This window comes from Gallus gallus, chromosome 10 (assembly GCF_016699485.2).
Source record: "Gallus gallus isolate bGalGal1 chromosome 10, bGalGal1.mat.broiler.GRCg7b, whole genome shotgun sequence".
NCBI classification, from domain to species: Eukaryota; Metazoa; Chordata; class Aves; order Galliformes; family Phasianidae; genus Gallus; species Gallus gallus.
Genome location: NC_052541.1, coordinates 8,351,948 through 8,370,390, shown reverse-complemented (window position 1 = coordinate 8,370,390; position 18,443 = coordinate 8,351,948). Strand labels below are relative to the sequence as shown.

Here is an 18,443-nt window from a genome sequence, read left to right as displayed (position 1 = left end):
CAGCAAATTCTTTTTCTTAAACACTTTGTTACACTCATGCAATTTGAAAATTGAGATGTAATATGTATGGCCAAAACTCTGCTCTAAAGACATCTATTATAACTTTGTTATTTCCCTTTGAAAAAAGCTAGAAGAAATTATTCCTTTAACTAAAGTAACAGTGAGATCAGATTGTGTCAATGGCCAACTAGCACACCATCTGCCCCACAACATGCTCAGCAGGATTATGCTTTAATAAGACTTTTCAGTAAATGGGATCAAAAAGAACTTTAGAAATCAGACTAAGGTTAGTAAAAGGTCAAAGAGAAATATAAAGAGTTGAACAATTATAAACTCAAAGGCATATTTAAATTGTAAGGACAATTAGGAAAAAAACAGAAGAGAAAGTTTACAATAAGGACTTGGATTAAGCTATCCCTTCTCAAACTGATTTTTGGAAAATCCAGTATTTTGTTTAACACTATTTAAAGAAGGTAGGAAAAGGCCAGAGACCATTCAGAAAGCTATTTCCACATATGAGTTGAAGTAAAGCATTTCTCATCTTCCCATGTTTATGGGAAGGTACTTTTGATCTATGTTCGGTGCCTTCCTCTGTTTAATTGCAGGGAAAAGCCATCCTGAAAAACTAATAACTAAGAAGGACTACATTTGAACAAGCAACATTGAAGCCCCATTCTTAAGATCTTTTAGTATCAAGAGTTCAGTTAAATATATTTAACTCCTGGCATACAAACTAGATGTCAGAAACAGGGTATTAACCTTCATCTTTCAGTCTGAATAAGGGTTATACATATCTTATTTGAGATTGCAGCAAAACCAAGGTTGTATTAAAATCTGATTTTACATTGAGGAAACACAGCCTTTTAAAATACTTACAATAACAAAAATATACGTATTTAAGCAATAAACAATTACTATTGCACTTCCAACTTTATTTCTCATTTTCTAGTATCTTTGTATTAGTTTTCTCAAATTTAGTAGTACATTAGTAGTAGTTACAGTAAGGCGTTTCCATCTATTGCTTAAGAACAACAACAAAACACAACAAAGAGCGTAACTTTTCTATCAGTCGCAATTATTTAGTTCAATGATATCAGTAGAAAACTGTTAGGTAAAGCTAGGTAGTTGTTCTGACCAAATCACTCCTGAAGACTGATGTATACATTTGTGGCCCAATATCTCACACAATGAACACTATTCTTTTTTTTTTTTTAAGCAATAAAGTGCCAACCTAATTGCACCAACATAAACGAAAGGCACTTTCACTCTGTTCTCCATAGTTAACAAAACAAACACCAAGTAAAAGCTACCATCAGATAACAAAAGAAATCTGTGCCTCTGTAGAAGAGCTACGTGGAAAAGACACACGAGACTTTTCCCAAGACTCATCCACCTGAATTAGCACAAGCAATAGTTCTGAGAGTATGGCTCAAAGATGCAGTCTTAAGCTAGGACTGTAAGGAAATATGCTCAGACTGTGCTCAGCAATTTGTTCTATGTAATAGTACTGAACAAATAGCAAGGCTTTACAAATTTAAAATCAAGTCTACGCAACACAAATGCAGGACTACACAGGGAAGGTGAAAGGGTAAACAACTTGGATCACAATCATTTGCTCACACATTAATTTTCATTCTTACCTTATCTGAAGATTTTTCTGTCTGAGTAAGATTGTAAGAGATCATACCACGCTTATAAGAGCTGGAGGATTTGTATTGAACATTTTTATTTCTTTTTGACTCCTGAGATACAGGATGTAGAGAATCCACCACTAAGTATTCTGAATCTCCAATGGAAGAAAGGATTGCTTTTGCTATTTCACCTGTTTCATGTCGTTCCAGTGTGCCTATAGAAATACAAGGTGTAATTTTTTTTGAAGAACTACAGTATTCCAAATGGCAGTTTAAATTTCATTTTGTATATTTCACAGGAGCATGCAAGTCATGAAACTACACTTACAGATAAGCCAACTAAGTCCTTACTCTCTAGATCTCAGAAACATAGGTTCTATTTCACTGTTTTACTACATTAAAAAAAAACCCCAAAACATAACCTTGTTAGAAGAGACTGCAGCAAATACCATAAATTTCAGGAAACTTAAGATATTCTGTATGAAGTATGGAGTCAGATGCAGTTTTGAAAAGGAAAAAAGGAATTTAAGAATATCATTTTTTCAAAACTGTCATTTGTCCTCTTCCCACAAAGCCTTCACTGTGTACGTAATTAACAGTGTAAACAATAATACTTATGTAATATTTTAGTGCTGTCCTCTAGCGTTCTAAATTACAAACAGCAAGGGAAAGCTCAATTGTTTCCCTCTTTCCCTCTGAAACATTTTAAACATAGTATAAAGACAAATACAGAACACCTAGATTAAAAGTATACAAATACAAGTTTTTAAGGATTGTTTCCTCACTTGTGTGGAGATGAGAAATCTGATTCCCTTTAGTATCATATCCATACCATAAATAGATTTAAGTGCTATTTCTTTAATTGGAAGACTTTATCTCTACTCTCCTCCAGATACTTTGCTCAGCTTTACTTTTCATTCTTACCATACTTTCCTTATTCCTCCCAGAGAATGAATCAGGAAAAACATAGCATATGCTGAATGACAGCTCTTTATCTTAGGCTTCTTTTATTACAGCCAATGAAAAAGAAAAAATCATAGGGCCTAAAACCAATTAACTTCTGACAGGTGATTTAATTCTCTTTACTTCCTTCTTGCTGTATTTTTCCACACTTCATATGATTTCCTAGGGTAGTGCAAGAGAATTAAATGCTATCAAGGCAGCCATGGGGCAGGAGGCTGACATTACTAAATAGAGCAAGATTGTTTAATTTTGTTTGAAGACAGTGGAACATCTCTTCCACAGTCCCCAGACTGTTCATGGGTCAGTCAGGTAGAATGAAAGCCACACAGATTTGCTCTGATTCCCTCTCCTTTAGGTTACATTCCCAATTAAGACTTTTCTTTCTTCCTCTTTACACATTGTACAGTGGGCTCCCAAGAACGTAATGAGGTCCAACAAGGCCAAGTGCAAGGTGTTGCACATAGATCAGGGCAATCCCAGATACGTGGGCAGACTGGGAGAAGAGTCCATTGAGAGCAGCCCTGTGGAGAAAGACTTCAGGGTCCTGTCAGAGGTAAAACTCAACATGAGGCAGCAGTGTGCGCTTGCAGTCTGAAAGGCCAACAGTATCCTGGGCTGCGTCAAAGGGGGAGTGGCAGCAGTGCAAGGAAGGGGACTGTTCCCCTGTGCTCTGCCCTTATGAGGCCTCATCTGGAGCACTGTGTCCAGGTCTGGAGCCTTCAAAACAAGAAGGATGTATAGCTGTTGGAGCAGATCTAGAGAGCCACGGAGACGATCAGAGGGTTGAAGCACCTCTCTTGCAAAGAAAGGAAGAGAAAACTGGGCTTCATCAGCTTAGTCTGGGGAAACCTCACTGCAGCTTTCCAGTACCTGAGGAGAGCTCATAAACAGGAGGAGGACTGGTTTTCTAGATGGTCTAATAGCAATCAGACAAGAGGAAACAGCTTTCAACTAAAAGATGAGAGATTTATGTTAGAAGTCAGGCAGAAAATCTTTACTCAGAGGTGGTTGGGCCCTGGCACAGGCTGTCCAGAGGGCTGTGGATTCCCCATCCTTGAAAGCATTCAGAGCCAGGTTGGATAGGATCCTGAGCAGCCAGATCTAGTGAGTGACAACCCTGCCCATGACAAGGGGGTTGGAACTAGATGATCTCTAATATTTCTAACCTAAGCCATTCTAGCACTCCATGATACCTTCTCACTCCAACCCTACCCCTAGATAAGGCCTTACTGGAAGCATTCCCCACACGTTTCATAAGACTCTAGAGGCAAAACTTTAGTCTGAATAACTGAAGATTGCAGAATATTTAACTATAAACAATTGAAAGAGTTATTCATGACAAGGAAGCATACATATGTTAGTTATCAGTTCAATTATGAAGCTTAACATTAAAGCTATCTAACCAATCCTGAATAGATGTAGGTCACTCCGAAAGTAACGTCTCTTATTTATTTACATGGAAACTACAAAAGAGACAAAGACCACAACAACACTGTTTGACAGAGCACATTCTCAGTCATAAAACATTTTTCAGTCACCCCACTGTTATCTGTTTTCACCAGTGATACCTGCATAGAGCCAGCATGCCATGCTCATAAAGTCTGCATGGCCATTCAGAGCATTGTTTGACTTTTATGTCACTGTCACCACTGCTGAAATGCACCACCCATCACCTCACTGTGCTCACATCCACTGGTTGGTCTCCAGAAACGTTAAGCAAGCATCAGTGACTGTCTATGGGTGCCATTTTCCCATATGGAGGAATTCAGTTCCACCCCTTTGCTTCACCTGCACTTCTGCATCAGGCACCATTCTGTCAGACTGTCTCTCTGCTGCCATCTGGCACACGGAAACAAAATGTAACAGCATACCAGTGCAAAGGTTCAACATCATCTGCCCCTGATGTCATGGACCAACATAATAAAATAGGAGGCATTACTTTTGGAGTAGCCATAATATTTTAAATGAGTTCTTATATACCATATTTCCTATAGGAATTAGGAACTAAACCGTAATTACCTGTTTCCTATAAATAAATGAGATAAAACATGGGAAAGATATAAAAGTATTCAATATCTACTATATCCTGAAATGTTTTTTCTCAAGTTCGAATTCTTTGTAGCCTCAAGTAATACAACATGAATTTCCCTTTTCACTGCTACTCAAAAAAAAAAAAAAAACAAAACCAAAACCACCCACCAAAACTATGTAACATTGAAGTTCTAACAGTAACACCTGCTAAAAAATATTGGACTGGGATTGAGGGATCTCATACCACATGTTTGTGTGTATAGAACTCCTTTATCAGAAATTATTTCTCTGAAACTCACCCATCTCTGTTAACTGTAGCATCACCTCAGTTATTTATATGGACAAGAGTCTTTATACTCAGGGCACAAAAAAAGCAATGCAACTGATTATTTGTCCCCTACAGCTCAATTGAGTGCCATAGATTATTCTGTAACACTGCACAGAAAAAAAAGATAAGGTTTAATTCCTTTTAATATCTCATTTTATTCAACTGCCTCAAGATTGGCAGCCAGAGACAGAGATTGTTACAGAAGCAAATATTAACTGTAAGGAAAGCAACATTTCTGAGATCTTTGAAGTCAGACCATCTATGAGCACTTCAAGAAACACACACACACACAAAAAAACCCACTAGTTGCAAAGCTCTCAACACTATAATATTTATGTATTTTGGGAGCAAAACATAAGTATACACATGGTCAAGGAAGGATCATGCAATCTGTACTAGACTTGCATGAGTAAGCATGCTTGAAAGTATTAATGTATTTGGAAACAATATAGTTATTCACTTAATATTATTTTGGTCTAAGCAAGCAAACAACTTCCTGCAATGTTCAGAACACAAGATGACCTAACCCACCATAACAATAGTTCTCTCTTCTGGGTGTAGAGAGCTTGGCTTTCTCTGCAATCTTCTAGAAGTCGCACCTCTTTCAGTGTTTTCTATATTGCTTTTGTCTGTGCAATTCACTAAATACTAAAGACTTGTTATAACATCCCTGTGAATTAACAATAAATCTGTAATTTTAAGGTAGAGATTGTGAAAAATAAATCCTCAGTAAATAAAATTTCAAGGGCCTGGTATTAAATTTAATAACAAATAATAAGTAAAATCAGGTCTTAGAGCTTCAAATACACAAAACAGTCTTTTCTAGCTGCTGGTGAACCTGAATATGCACACCATACACAGTCAAAGGAATACAGTGGCTAAGTGGTTTATTCTAGAAACAATTGTTAGATAAGTGTTCTCAAGTCCTAAGGAAAAGGGAGTTAATGAGCAAGGTGGTAGGAAAGAGAATAAGCGACACAAGTGCCAAACTTGAATTTTAAACACAAAGATACCTAACAGTTTTATGCTAGGAAGTATAAAATAACAGTAGATGAATGAGAAAAGATAGTGCTTTCTACATAGCAGCATCACTACTGCTGTGACCCTATAATACACACACAAAATACGGGAAAAGTCTTTCTCAGGCTGTGACCATGGCAACCAAGTCTCCTGAACAGACAAGAGTGGAGTATTTCATCCTCCTGGGCAGCTTTGGACCACCAGATGTGACTAGCTAGAGACTATTACAACATCTTGTTCTTCTTCTGGACCAAGTACTACAAATTGGGTCTCTGGGTGTTAGTGCTATCTGTGCAGTTCTCTGGATTCTGCTCTTACTGAATAATGCATTTTTCCTGGGGAGGTCGTGCATATTATGCTGCCTCAAGACGAGGCTTTCACTGGCATCACATGATCTGTCATATCATCAGGCTCCAGTGCTTTCTGTTTGCTGTCACAGCTAAAGTATTGAAAAGACATCCTCAATATTGCAGTGCTGCTGTGACCTAGTAACTCAACTGAGTCTTACAGCATAAGTAATCTGTGCGAATGAAAAATGGTTTTAGAATTGATTTTATTCAAAAAGAACATGTGGTCAAGAACAAATCTTTTTCTTTAAATTTACTAGTAGCCAAAACAAATAAAACATACCTCACTTTTCAGACCAAGTATCACCTTTCAAGTACTAGCTATTTCTTAGTGTTTTATTTTCTGTCAAAATACTCCTTTCCATCCTTTATCATCTGAATAACTTCCAACCACATTTTCTATTCTAGTAGAATCAGAAAAACAAATATTGCATTCCTCACTAGATTTCTATTTATTTAAAACAAGTCTACTGCTCTCCTTCAAGACTGTTCCAGCACTTTGCTTGAGAGGGTGGAAAAAATCTCAATTGCTAGTTTTATTGTTATTATCACAGGGCATAAATCAGATAGAACAAGCTTTTTTTAAAAGTAAAAATACACAGTTCCAATCAATATCAAGACAAAAGTAAATACAGTCTAAAAAAATATATGCAGATTGCTCCAAAAGTAATACCTCCTATTTATTTCCATGGAACCTACAGCAGCTGCAAAGAGCATAATCACGCTGCTTGATAGAGCACATTCTCAGCTACAAAACACTGCTTTTCTACAGTCACCACTATTAGCTATGCTTTTTTGCCAACTAAGAACAAGAGCCTGCGTGCTGCACTCAAAAATCTACATGACTTCCAGAACATGGCTTGCCTTTCATGCTGCTGTTGTCACTGCCGACATGCACCACCCCCTGCCTCACTGCGTGGACAGCACTGTTTGGTCTCCAACATTCAGCAAGACTCAATGAATGTCTAGGTGCGAATTCCTCCATGCAGAAGAAATGGCAATCTCACATCTTTGATGTGGAAGTGCTTATGAAACAGATGTCATTTTGTTAAACTGTCCCTCTGCTGCCATCTATTGCACAGCAACAAAACGTAACAGCATACTGATAGAAAGGTTCAACCTCTACTGCCATCCCACCAGAATCCACCTCTGACATTGTGGGTCAATATAATAACATAGGAGGCATCACTTTCAGGGTAGTCTTCATAGATGGGATGGACCAAATAAAATCCGGCCTCCTGAAATCCATTTATTAATGAAAGGATATTTTTCTGTAACTTCAGCACTGAGTATTCTGAAGGATCATGTAGAAAATAGAGGAAAAGGCTTGGCAGACACTGCTGTGATTTTTTTCATTTAGAGGATTTATGTCACACAGCCCAACTGCTGAACATCTTTGACATTTTCAGACCTGCATTAGCAAACTTGTCAGAATGTCTTTTAATCAAAGATAGTAATTGAGAACAACGCAAAGAAAGCCTCTGAAGTATTTTATATATATCACAGGCTTATATAATAGGCAAAAAAGAGCAGTTATTCAGGGTAGCCACTTCTTGTCTCAAGTATTCTGATGCAGAAAAACCACCCTGATAGAAGGGCCCTTAAAAGTCACATTTGTTTCTTGACTCCACCTAATCTATTCTAAACAGCAAAATAACCCTGTAACAGGGATTGCTGACATTGTAAATGTACTGAAGCGGACTGAAGGGAGGAAATGAACATACACAGGAGATACAAAGACAGTTTCTCTATTTCTGCTTTGCCATGTGAAATAAAGCAAGACAGGCCATCCCTCAGCATCCAGAATTGAAGTCTTCCATGATACAGTCAAACTCTTCTATCTAACTACACTGACCAAGCGAGAATGGGCAGCTATCAACTGTAAGAATTCTTTTAAGCACATATAGCTAATTGCATGCATGCCTCCACTGAACATCCATGAAGTATACACAATTATAAAGTGCACATATATCTTATGTATGAATATATACCATCATTCTCTCCATAAGAACTTACTTTTGGCTTCTCTAGATTGAGGAACAGAAGTTTTTTGGTTTTGTGACATACTCATCCAAGCTACAGTACCTTTTATTATTCTGCATTTCTAAGTAGTTACTGAACAATGACTCTAATGTAGACAACTATAAAATATTCAAGTGCAAGCTACTGACTGACTCGAGGCTTACTTGTCTGATGACATAAGAAAAAAAAGTTAAGTTCAAGCCTTATAAATCATAAAACTCTCCTCAATGCATATGTATTTTCATACTTATGAAATATTTTGAATCATTCACATTTTCAGAAGATAACTTATGTTTCCCGATAAGTTCTTTTCTAAAAGACAAATGAAGTCTTTGCTTGCTTCGTTAGGCTCAGAGATGAGGACACCAAGAGGTGCCATCAATATTTTCTGCATCTTCCTCAGGATGGCGAGTAGAGAGGGAGATGCTGACCTGTTTTTTGCCTGGTGAGAGAATGAGGAAAAGACTAAAGCTGCATCAGGGGATGTTCAAACTAGATATTAGGAATGAGTCCTTCACCAAGAAAGTAGTCAGGCACTGGGAAGCAGTTGATAGATCACTTTTCAACTTACTAGACCATCATTTGTGCTGCTACACTTTTAATAATGAATTTCTGCACAGAGATGCTTTCTTAGAGAACCATTCTTTTAACCAGAATTTATTTAAAGTTGCACTGCATATTCAAAAATTTCCTTACTTCTTGTCAAAGAAGTTATCTCCTTTCTAGTTAAATCACTTCCTGCAAGGTCTCCCTTTCTCTAAGGATACCTCCTAAACATTAAAGAAAAGAGGGTAGACTAGAAATGAAGATCTCAGCCCACATGGCGTTTGCCTCAACTGTTAATGTTGAAGGTCAGACCGTGACCTAAGAACAGAAGAGCTAAAAATCACTGGAGCCTTTTTCCAAATGCTAAAAGTTCCCTTCAGGGAAGAAATAAGCCTTTCAGTCCTCAATGTTGCAACAGAACACTTAATATTTGAGCCACAGTTTCATAAGGACTATTCTTTATAGTCTCACAGTGACTGATGAAATTATGTGCAGTACAACAGTTTTACATCATTATTAGGAATATCAAATGACAATTTGTTGTAGTATCAGAAAAAGTAAGTAGTTTTTGTATAAGCAAGCAGACATTGAGCGTATTCACAGATATACATCTGACAAGGTAAATCTTTTTTAAACAACTTGCTTACCAATACTACCATTATTTTGCTAGCCAAATTTTTCACAAAGATTTAATAAAAAAAGACTTGATAGGCTTTTCTATCAAGTAACACCTACCGCAGAACTTGGCCATTTACCAATTTTGAAGATCAGTGATTTATTATCAGTTACATGAAGTGCATTGCCCTGCCCACATGAACCACACAGAGATCAATCTGGTGCCCTCTTCCTAACAAAACTGTGTTACAGTTACTGTATCTTACTTTCACAGATGTAAGCAACTTGGATTTCTGACCACAAGTACAAGGCCTAGAGGCCAAAATACATTAGCCAGGAGAAAGTGAGTAAACAGATTTCTAAGTTAGTATTTATAGGCTGTCTCTTGCTCCCAATAACATGGCATCGTGCAGTGTTTTGTTTTTTTTTTCCTGTACACATGGTGCTTCACAAAAACATTGCCAGATGTAGTTACCAAGGAATCTAAAAGTGAATTCTGTATCAGTCAGGATCTTCAAGCTATGCAGAGGGCATTGGAGCAAAAAAGAAAAAAATAGTTGTGACTGCTATGACCTTGACCCAGCTGCACCACCGCCTCTAGCATATGAAAAGCAACCACGGGATTTATCAGCTAGGCCATACTCATCCATTCAAACCTAGTTCTGACCGATGACCTAAGGATAAAAAAAGAAGAGATGGAAAGAAAAAAAAGGAAAAAGATATCAAGAGACCGTAAATCGCTAAGTTTTACAAGGACAAAAGATTAAAGAATTGTAATTATGGTTGCTTCTACAATTACCTAGACGCAAACATACAGTCAATTACTAAGTTTACTTTGATATAGCTCAGAGTTTCATTAAAACTGTCTAGATTATGTCTCTACGGACACTAGAAGAAACCTAAATCTTAGTTTTCTTAACAGTTTAATCAATTTGTTCTGGGGTGAGTAAAGCTGTCGGAAATACTAAGTGAGGGTCATTTTACAAAACGGAAAGGAAACACCACATATTCTGCAGCTCATATAACTCTGACAGAGCATAACTCTGACAGACTTGGAAGACTACTTGTTGGCACCAAATTGTAAAAATGCTGAACCAGATTATCTAAAAGTTAACTTTGAACAGTGTTTGAAGATGTTCCAGTCTGTCTGTCAGCGTGAACTGAGCTTGGTCTGTAACACCATTCCACAAAGTCTTCATGCCCTAAGACATGGTCTCATAACTGAACGCAACACCGCTGTGAAATACACTGTCAGCGTTAACGTCCTCCTGGTGGGAACAGGACAACTTTAGATGAAATAATTACATAGTCTGATTACCACTTCTGTTTTCTCAAACAAAAAGACTGCTATGCACACTTCATCCCAAATATCAGCATACAGGCTCAACCTTACTTCATTAAGCAGAAATCACAGCATTTCACTTCATACTATGAAAAATAACATAATGCAGAAGTGACAGAAATGGAAAGGAACAGCAAAGAAAATATTGAAGTATCTTGCATGTGTATGATGCAAGAGACTGTTTCCTTCAAACACATATCTTAGTTACTTGACTAACTACATTGATTTTAATGTTTTTACTCTTTCATAGCAATTTGTTTTAACAAGGAACTAAGGGCTATTTTTAATAAAATTACCCTGCATGTACCATAAATGGTACAGAATATTAAACAAGTAAAAGATAACAGATCAAATAGCAGTTTCAGATGTAAGGTTAGTTATGAACAAAAAATAGTCAAGCGTTACCTTATGAATTGTATTTCCCAACAGTGTGTATTTCAAGCAACTAGAGTAAAATCATCATTGCCATTAGCAGAAACACAGACTTACTCTATAACTATTATAATAACAGAACAAAAGGTCTGATTTAACTATATTATTCTATTTTAAACTCACATAGTTAAACAATAAAATAAAGCAAGACTTACAAGGCAGAATGAAGTATAGTAAATTACTAGAGGTTACATTCTGCAAGAATGATGAATAAAATCACATTAAACTTAAAACTAACCTACCTTTGAAAAATAAGGGTTGCTTTGCTACCCCAAAACAAAGATCCCTCTTTAAAGTCTACCTACTATTTCCTTGCTCTCAGCATGTATTATACAGAGATGTGACTCCATTGGCAGGTTTCCACATGAATTTTTATACCAAGAAAGAAAACACTGATCCTGTTGTTACATCTTATACCGATTACCTTTTTAAAAAGATCTCAAATATATCAACTGCTCAGAAAAACATAAGAGCAATATAGATTACAGCTAATTTCCTTATTGAAGTGGACTTCAAGTGGTGGCTATTGGAAGAAATATTCTACACTTTAATTAGAACAAAATTTGTTATTGATTTTCATATTCATCTTCCAGCACACAAGTTTGGAACATACCCTGTGCACATGCTATATTAATATTCCATATGTATTATTAGATCAATAAATATTGTCATGGAAAGTATTCTACTTTAATGGAAACTTACCATATCCACATATTAAAATGTAGGCAAAAATATGTTTGCCTACACAAATACTAGTTCATAGCATCTATTTCATTTTCCATATCACTAACCACATGCACGTTCAGCAGCAACATTTAAACTTACAATAATTCCACTTTATTCAGTAAATCAAAGTACTTAGGATGAGATTCAGTTCATCTTATTGGGGACTTGTAATAGTAGAAGCAAGCAATTTGCTTTCCTGTCACCGCCCCTTCTTCATGCTCCTCTTGTAGTCAATGGAGAAAAGATAAACCCTTTTACTTCCTCCTATACATTAAAGACACAGCCTAAACTACTAGCTTCTAGTTACTAGCTTATATTTATAAGCATAATATGAATAACATGAATGTCCCTAGTTCAGATGAATTCCACTTGAATTTATCTATACTCTTGTCATTTAATGCATTTCAATGTAAGCCATTCTCACATGCTTATTTGGAATAATATAGGCAACCCATCATACTCATAGGTAGTTTATCGTTTACAAGGTAAAATAAAAACTTGGACAGGCTAACCAAGTGATGGGTACAGGCTGCACACAGAAATGCTGGGTTAGATTTCAATCTGTATGAGTGTTTTTCCCATCCCATAAAAGAAACAAAAAAAGCACCTTAAATTTAACTTCAGAATACTTTTTGAAGTGTCAGCCACTCTCACAGAAATTTGGAAGATAAACTGTAATAAGTAATAAAGGCTTTCATTTGTTTAAGGATTTGTCCTCTTAATTGCCTGATAGGACAGTTCTGAAGCTAAAACAGTATAGCTGAACAACAGTCATAGGTACTAAGTGCCCCTGAACTTTTGTGAAGCCATTTGTCAAATTCAGAGTTACTGCTGACTCTACAGCAGTGTAAATACTGAAATATTCATAGAGATTCCTTATTTCACATCCCCAAATTATAAGCAGACTGGCTGTTTTCCCAGTTATCCATTATCTCTAGTACAATAACAGCATTCAGAATTTTTTTAAGCTGCAAACAGTGATGTATGAGGCTGACACAAAAATCAGGTCTTCTGCTGACTTCCATTTAGAGGCAAAGCCTCAGTCACGAAGCTAACTGCACAGTCAGAAGAGAAAAAACAAACCAACCACTTTTTGACAATAGAAACTACTAAAACTATCTCATGTTCAAATCCATGATGGAATTTGAGCACAAGGCTATTGCTGAGACTGTTCTCCAACTTTCTCACAGGTAGGCAAATCTGCAAGGAGTACATGCATGTCTGTCTGTTCAAATACTGACAGATGAAAACTGTAGCAAAAGGCTTCGCTTCTGCTGAGTTTTGTTTGATACATCGTTCTCATACATCTAAACAATGCTCTGTCTGCCTGAGCGACACTGAAGTATCTACGCAGCTCTTGATCTAGGTCAGGCCAATTTCAAGGATCAATGCTACGACCTCTCATGTTCTCCTGTAATAAAGATTTAATTTACATTAAAGCAAGTACAGTATATCCTGGTGGGCTTAGATGACATTTTTCAGGTACCAGTGCAGAAGTGGAATAGAAAAGAAAGTTGATATAGGCTAACACGGCAAATAACTGCATCCCTTATGCTCCAGACATTTCTTAAACGTAGTGGTTGCAGCCCTCATTCTAGCCTGATGCCAGTGGTAACATGATATAGAAACAGTAATTAAATGTACTTTTAATCATGTTGACCCTTTTGGAATACGTAATATATGTGAGCACCTACTTCCTGTCAAATGAGCACCATTTTCATGGCTAAAGAAGAGATAGTTCAATGCATACTGTTTTTTGTGTTCTTGGTGCCATTACAATCCTATGGCACTACATCCCACCGATTAACATATAATTCACTGCACTTTTTTTTTTTATGATATTATCTAATTGCTCTGGAATAAAACTGCAACTGAGATATAATCATCTCCCTTCGAGTATCTTAACTTCTTGGGCTGCTGTAGTCATTGTATGGTGATAGAAAGGTGATACAAAATAACTGATGCAAAACAAGTTAAAATGAGAACAATTATAAGAACAGATTAATAAGGAAACAGTAAAGTTTTGTGGTTCTTTGTCACATTTGCCAAACTCTACTACAGTTTCAAATGCATCCAAATCTCCAATGAAATTTAAATGACCTTTAGGAACATCTCAGACTTTTATATACTTATGAAACTCTGCCTATCCAAATGATTTTGAGAAGTGCCCTTCTTAGTTGTGTATTAAACAAGAAAAATATTCTAAATCATAATTTCTCCCACCTGAATTACATACTGTTTTCAACATCAATTTTAGAAGAGGAAAAAAATGTAGATGGAACTGTTAGAGGCTGGTAGCATCTTCAAACACCATCATCTCTATAAGAAGGCTTGTATTTACTAATGACTGCTGAGCTCAGTTCACTGCAATACCAGCTGATCACTGAGTCATCAGAATCTGACTTAAAATTTCTGTACTGCTCAAGGTATGTCACTAATATAATAGCTTATCTATAGCTTGTTACACAGAAATTTAACCTTCCTAATTAACGTAAGATCATATTTCTTCTTTGGTCACCTACAGGTTACAGACAAACAAAACTTATAGAAGGTGAACAATAACCTGATATTACCTGTTTCAATTTCCCAAACATAAACCGAATCATCTTCACACCCAACAATTAGCAGACCTTCCATGGGGTCAAATTTTATCTTCTTCACAGGAAACAGATGCTTTCTGGCATGTAAGAGACAAACTTTCTTCTGAAGGTGTAGAACTGCTACTGAGTGATCACTGCACACGCAGCACACTACGCTATGATACTGCAACTGCAAAACAGATTAAGAATTTTGTTATCAATACTGCAACAAAAGTCAGGATGATATCATTGTTGTAAGCTGGAACAAGTTATTTAGTCATTTATTTCCCAGAACATACTAGTATTGGAAAATGCTTTCTTACAGCCTACATCCCCAAGTCATTTTTAGCAGGCAAGCTGTAAAACAGATCCTTAGATCCTCTTCTGATTTTTCAAATTTAAGAATAGTTTAGACACCAGTACTTGGCCTGTCAAAGCAGTGAAAGTTGAACATAGGAAGTTCTGTACTACCATGCAGAAGAATATCTTTATATTAAGGGTGACAGAACACTGAAACAGGTTGCCCAGAGTGGTTGTAGAGTCTCCTTGTATGGAGATATTCAAGACTTGTCCGGATGCCCATCTGTGCGCCCTATTGTAAAGTACCTGCCTTAGCAGGGGGGTTGGACTTGATGATTTTTTGACGTCCCTTCTAACCCCTGTGGATTCTGTTGTTCTTGTAATTTTTGGTGATATGAAGGAATTTACTTGATGGAAAATATCAGCCCCATAAATGAACTAGGTCATCATCCAAGTAGGTAAATACAGTTTATCTCGATTCCAGAAAAATTTCTTAAGAGCCTTACAAGTGTTAAGACCTTGAAATAGCCCTTTATGAAGTATTTAAATATACCATTTCCAAAGATTTGTCAGATTCAAATACAATTTTACAATCATGAAAAAGGACTAATAGACTGTTAAGAACTACAATTAAATACATTATCATTTTAGCATTTTTCTGTACCCCTGAAATTATAAATTAATGAAATCAACACCCCAAAGTTAAAAGCACCTTTCAAACAAAACAATTAAATGATTAATGACTGTAAGTCAAAGATTAAGTGCCACAGGGCAGAAGTAGATGTATTTGAAATACTCTTCATTAAATTTTTACTTACTTTGCAGTTTTCTGGAGATCTCAATAGCTCTGTCACTGGCCCAGATTGCAGACTAAATCGGTGCAAGATTTTTCCAGTAAATATATCCCAACAGATCACAGTAGAATCCTGGCCCCCTGATAACAGCCAGCTGGGATCAAACCTTACTGAATTACCATGTGGATAAAGTAAACATGTAACTCTGCTACTATGACCATTCAAAACTTTATGAGGTAGATTACCTGAAACAACACAGTAAGTTATTTCTCTTCTTTAAAAATAGAGGTTCCATATTTGACAATACATGTGATAAAACATCAGGAGATTCAGAAGACTAAGTACAACTAAATTTCCATTCAAAGAGTTTTAAGCAAGGTATCTTCTTACATGAGATCAAACAATTTTTGATGCATTCTCTCTAAAAGGGAGAACAAAGGTGTACAATTCTGACCTTCATCCACCAGAAAGTATTTTTTTTTTTTTTTAAATTTCTGAAGAGGCATTATCTTTGAGAAGGAAAATGACAAAGACGACTGCTGTCTCTATGATATCCCACAACTCTAATTCCATTTGACTCCAATCCCCACATCCATCCTAGGACTAGCAGTGCAAAGTGCTCTGGTAGTGATTGGAGAAGTCACCTACAGGGAGGCTGAAAAGCCTATCACCTCCACTTTCATGGAACTTTTAAAAGGATGACTGAAGGGAATATTAGAAGCATTAAGTCTTCCATGCATCATTCAGATAATTAAGCAAAATTGTTAAAACTTACCTTTCAAAGACACATTTTCTAGAAGTCTTGCTCTTGCAGTTTCTAGACCTGGCGTTATGAAAATTTCCCCATTTTCACATCCACACACAAGCTTATCCAGACTGGGTATGTACACGGAAGAAGTCACAACTGCATTTTCAATTCCATCTTTAGAATCACAAAGATGATCTATAATGCCCTCTGCCATTGAATGGGCTTTATTAAAATTATCCTGAAGTGTCCATGTTGTTGAAATTGGGATTTCTGGAGTGTGGGGAGAAAAAGACAGGAACATCATTTGTTTAAATTCAAAAGAAAAACCAAAACGTATTTTTCATCTCACAACCACTTCTAAATCCACTTATTCCCCTCCTGTACTTTTAGGTTGGAGTTGGTGGTTGCAACTCCAACATGTTACATCATCTCACTAAAATCCTTTATTTTAAATATACCTGTCTATGAACAGCCACAACCAGGATCAACAAAGCAAATTTTCATGACAGTTGGTAAAGGTGGGCTTATAAGCAGATAGAAAGGAAATAGTATATTTGTTCATTTACCCACATGAAAAAAAAGTGTCAATTACTGGACACTTCTTTGTTGGTGTGTTGCTGCTGACTACAGGAAATCACCACACAGCAGATGGATAAACAGCAATTTTTACTATTAAATATTTTCACAAGTTTTCATGATTTACAGACATAACTAAAGAAATTGCACTGAGAGCATAGAATCACCAAACCTTGTGGCGAACCATCAAACGTTGATGCAGGAACATCAGGAACATGCCACAGAGTGATTCTTCCTGAAGCTTCACCAGAAAAAAGAATCTTATAGAAAGGCTCCTTCCTTTCATTCATAAACCCCATGACAAAAGGGAAACTCTGCCAAAAATAACAGTAAGTCAACTTTCTGATGCCGAAGAGGTGATAAAATAATGCAATAATTAATTTTAAATTCCAAGTTTGAGATCGGAAGCCATAGAAATATTAAAAATGGGATGATACAATCTTCTTCCAAAAAATAAGAAAATAGGAAACTCCACGCATATTTCCTGTAAGACATTTCAGCTTAGAGCAGGAGCGTACTTTGGAAATTGGTGCTGCTTGTTTGTGCTTTGGAGTCATCCTGGAGTACCGCATCAGGATTCCTTCTGGGTGAAATTAGACTGAAAGATGTGTGTAGGAGCACAGATGCTGCATTTCAGACACAAAGGTGCATAACAAAGAGACGTGGCAAAACCAGAAAAATGCATGCTCACTAGCATGGATTGAACAGTCATGAGCACAGTTTTCCTCTGAATGGAAGCTTTAATTAATAGTGTCAACACAGCTAGACTGTATGCTACTTGAAGACTTTTTAATAACATCTCTATAAGCAGGATATGATTTATTTACAACATTGAAGTTTGGGTGTAAATTACACGATAAGCAACTCCATCGTTACGTAACTCAGGTTATTATCTAAAGAGAGATGAAAACAGACAGTCACCCAGGTAGCTATGTCCTGTAAAACAAATCCACTATAAAAATTATGCAGGTGAAGTAAATATTTGAGTAAAAATATTAGAAAAGGGCAGCAGACATTATTAAAAATGCATATATTTGGGGGAAAAAAAATAATCAAATTTGAGCATCCTGCCATAACACCCTCGCATTTGCTAGACTATGGGTTTATGCTATTTCTTTCCCCTCATGATATCTGACCTTTTGGCATCCTTCAGCAGTTATCCCATCTGATTTTAGATTAGAAGCATTTCTGGGAAAACTGGTTTGTTCTATTGCCCTTCCACTGAAAGCTGAATCTGTCAGGATTCAGAAGTGCATGCAACAAAAACAATTTCTAAAAGTCTCTGGTTGTCAACAAAAACAAAAGCTCACTAGAAAAAGCCTATACATTTGACAGTGTTTCTGGCCAGGAACAAGGGAAAAATAGGTCTCTATTGAAGATCTTCATAAACTGCTTAAAAGTCTGTTTAACTTCATTTACTGTAAGTACTGTCAGTTTGCCCAT

The 18,443-nt window shown here is 36.6% G+C and overlaps 1 protein-coding gene across 6 annotated transcripts in view; it reads right to left on the bottom strand.

The window, feature by feature from the left end:
• The window catches only part of WDR72 (WD repeat domain 72), a 104,099-nt gene that overhangs the window by 64,274 nt on the left and 21,382 nt on the right, over window positions 1–18,443 (bottom strand). For 4 of the 6 annotated variants that reach the window (XM_004943790.5, XM_025154069.3, XM_040706928.2 and 1 more), the window contains 5 exons: window positions 17,173–17,314; window positions 16,452–16,694; window positions 15,701–15,921; window positions 14,577–14,772; window positions 1,641–1,846 (listed from right to left, as the gene is read on the bottom strand). In XM_004943790.5, the coding sequence (XP_004943847.4) occupies window positions 1,641–1,846; window positions 14,577–14,772; window positions 15,701–15,921; window positions 16,452–16,694; window positions 17,173–17,314 (1,008 nt within the window). The remainder of the gene's footprint in view (window positions 1–1,640; window positions 1,847–14,576; window positions 14,773–15,700; window positions 15,922–16,451; window positions 16,695–17,172; window positions 17,315–18,443) is intronic. The other 2 variants (XM_025154067.3, XM_025154068.3) reach the window with 2 other exon arrangements.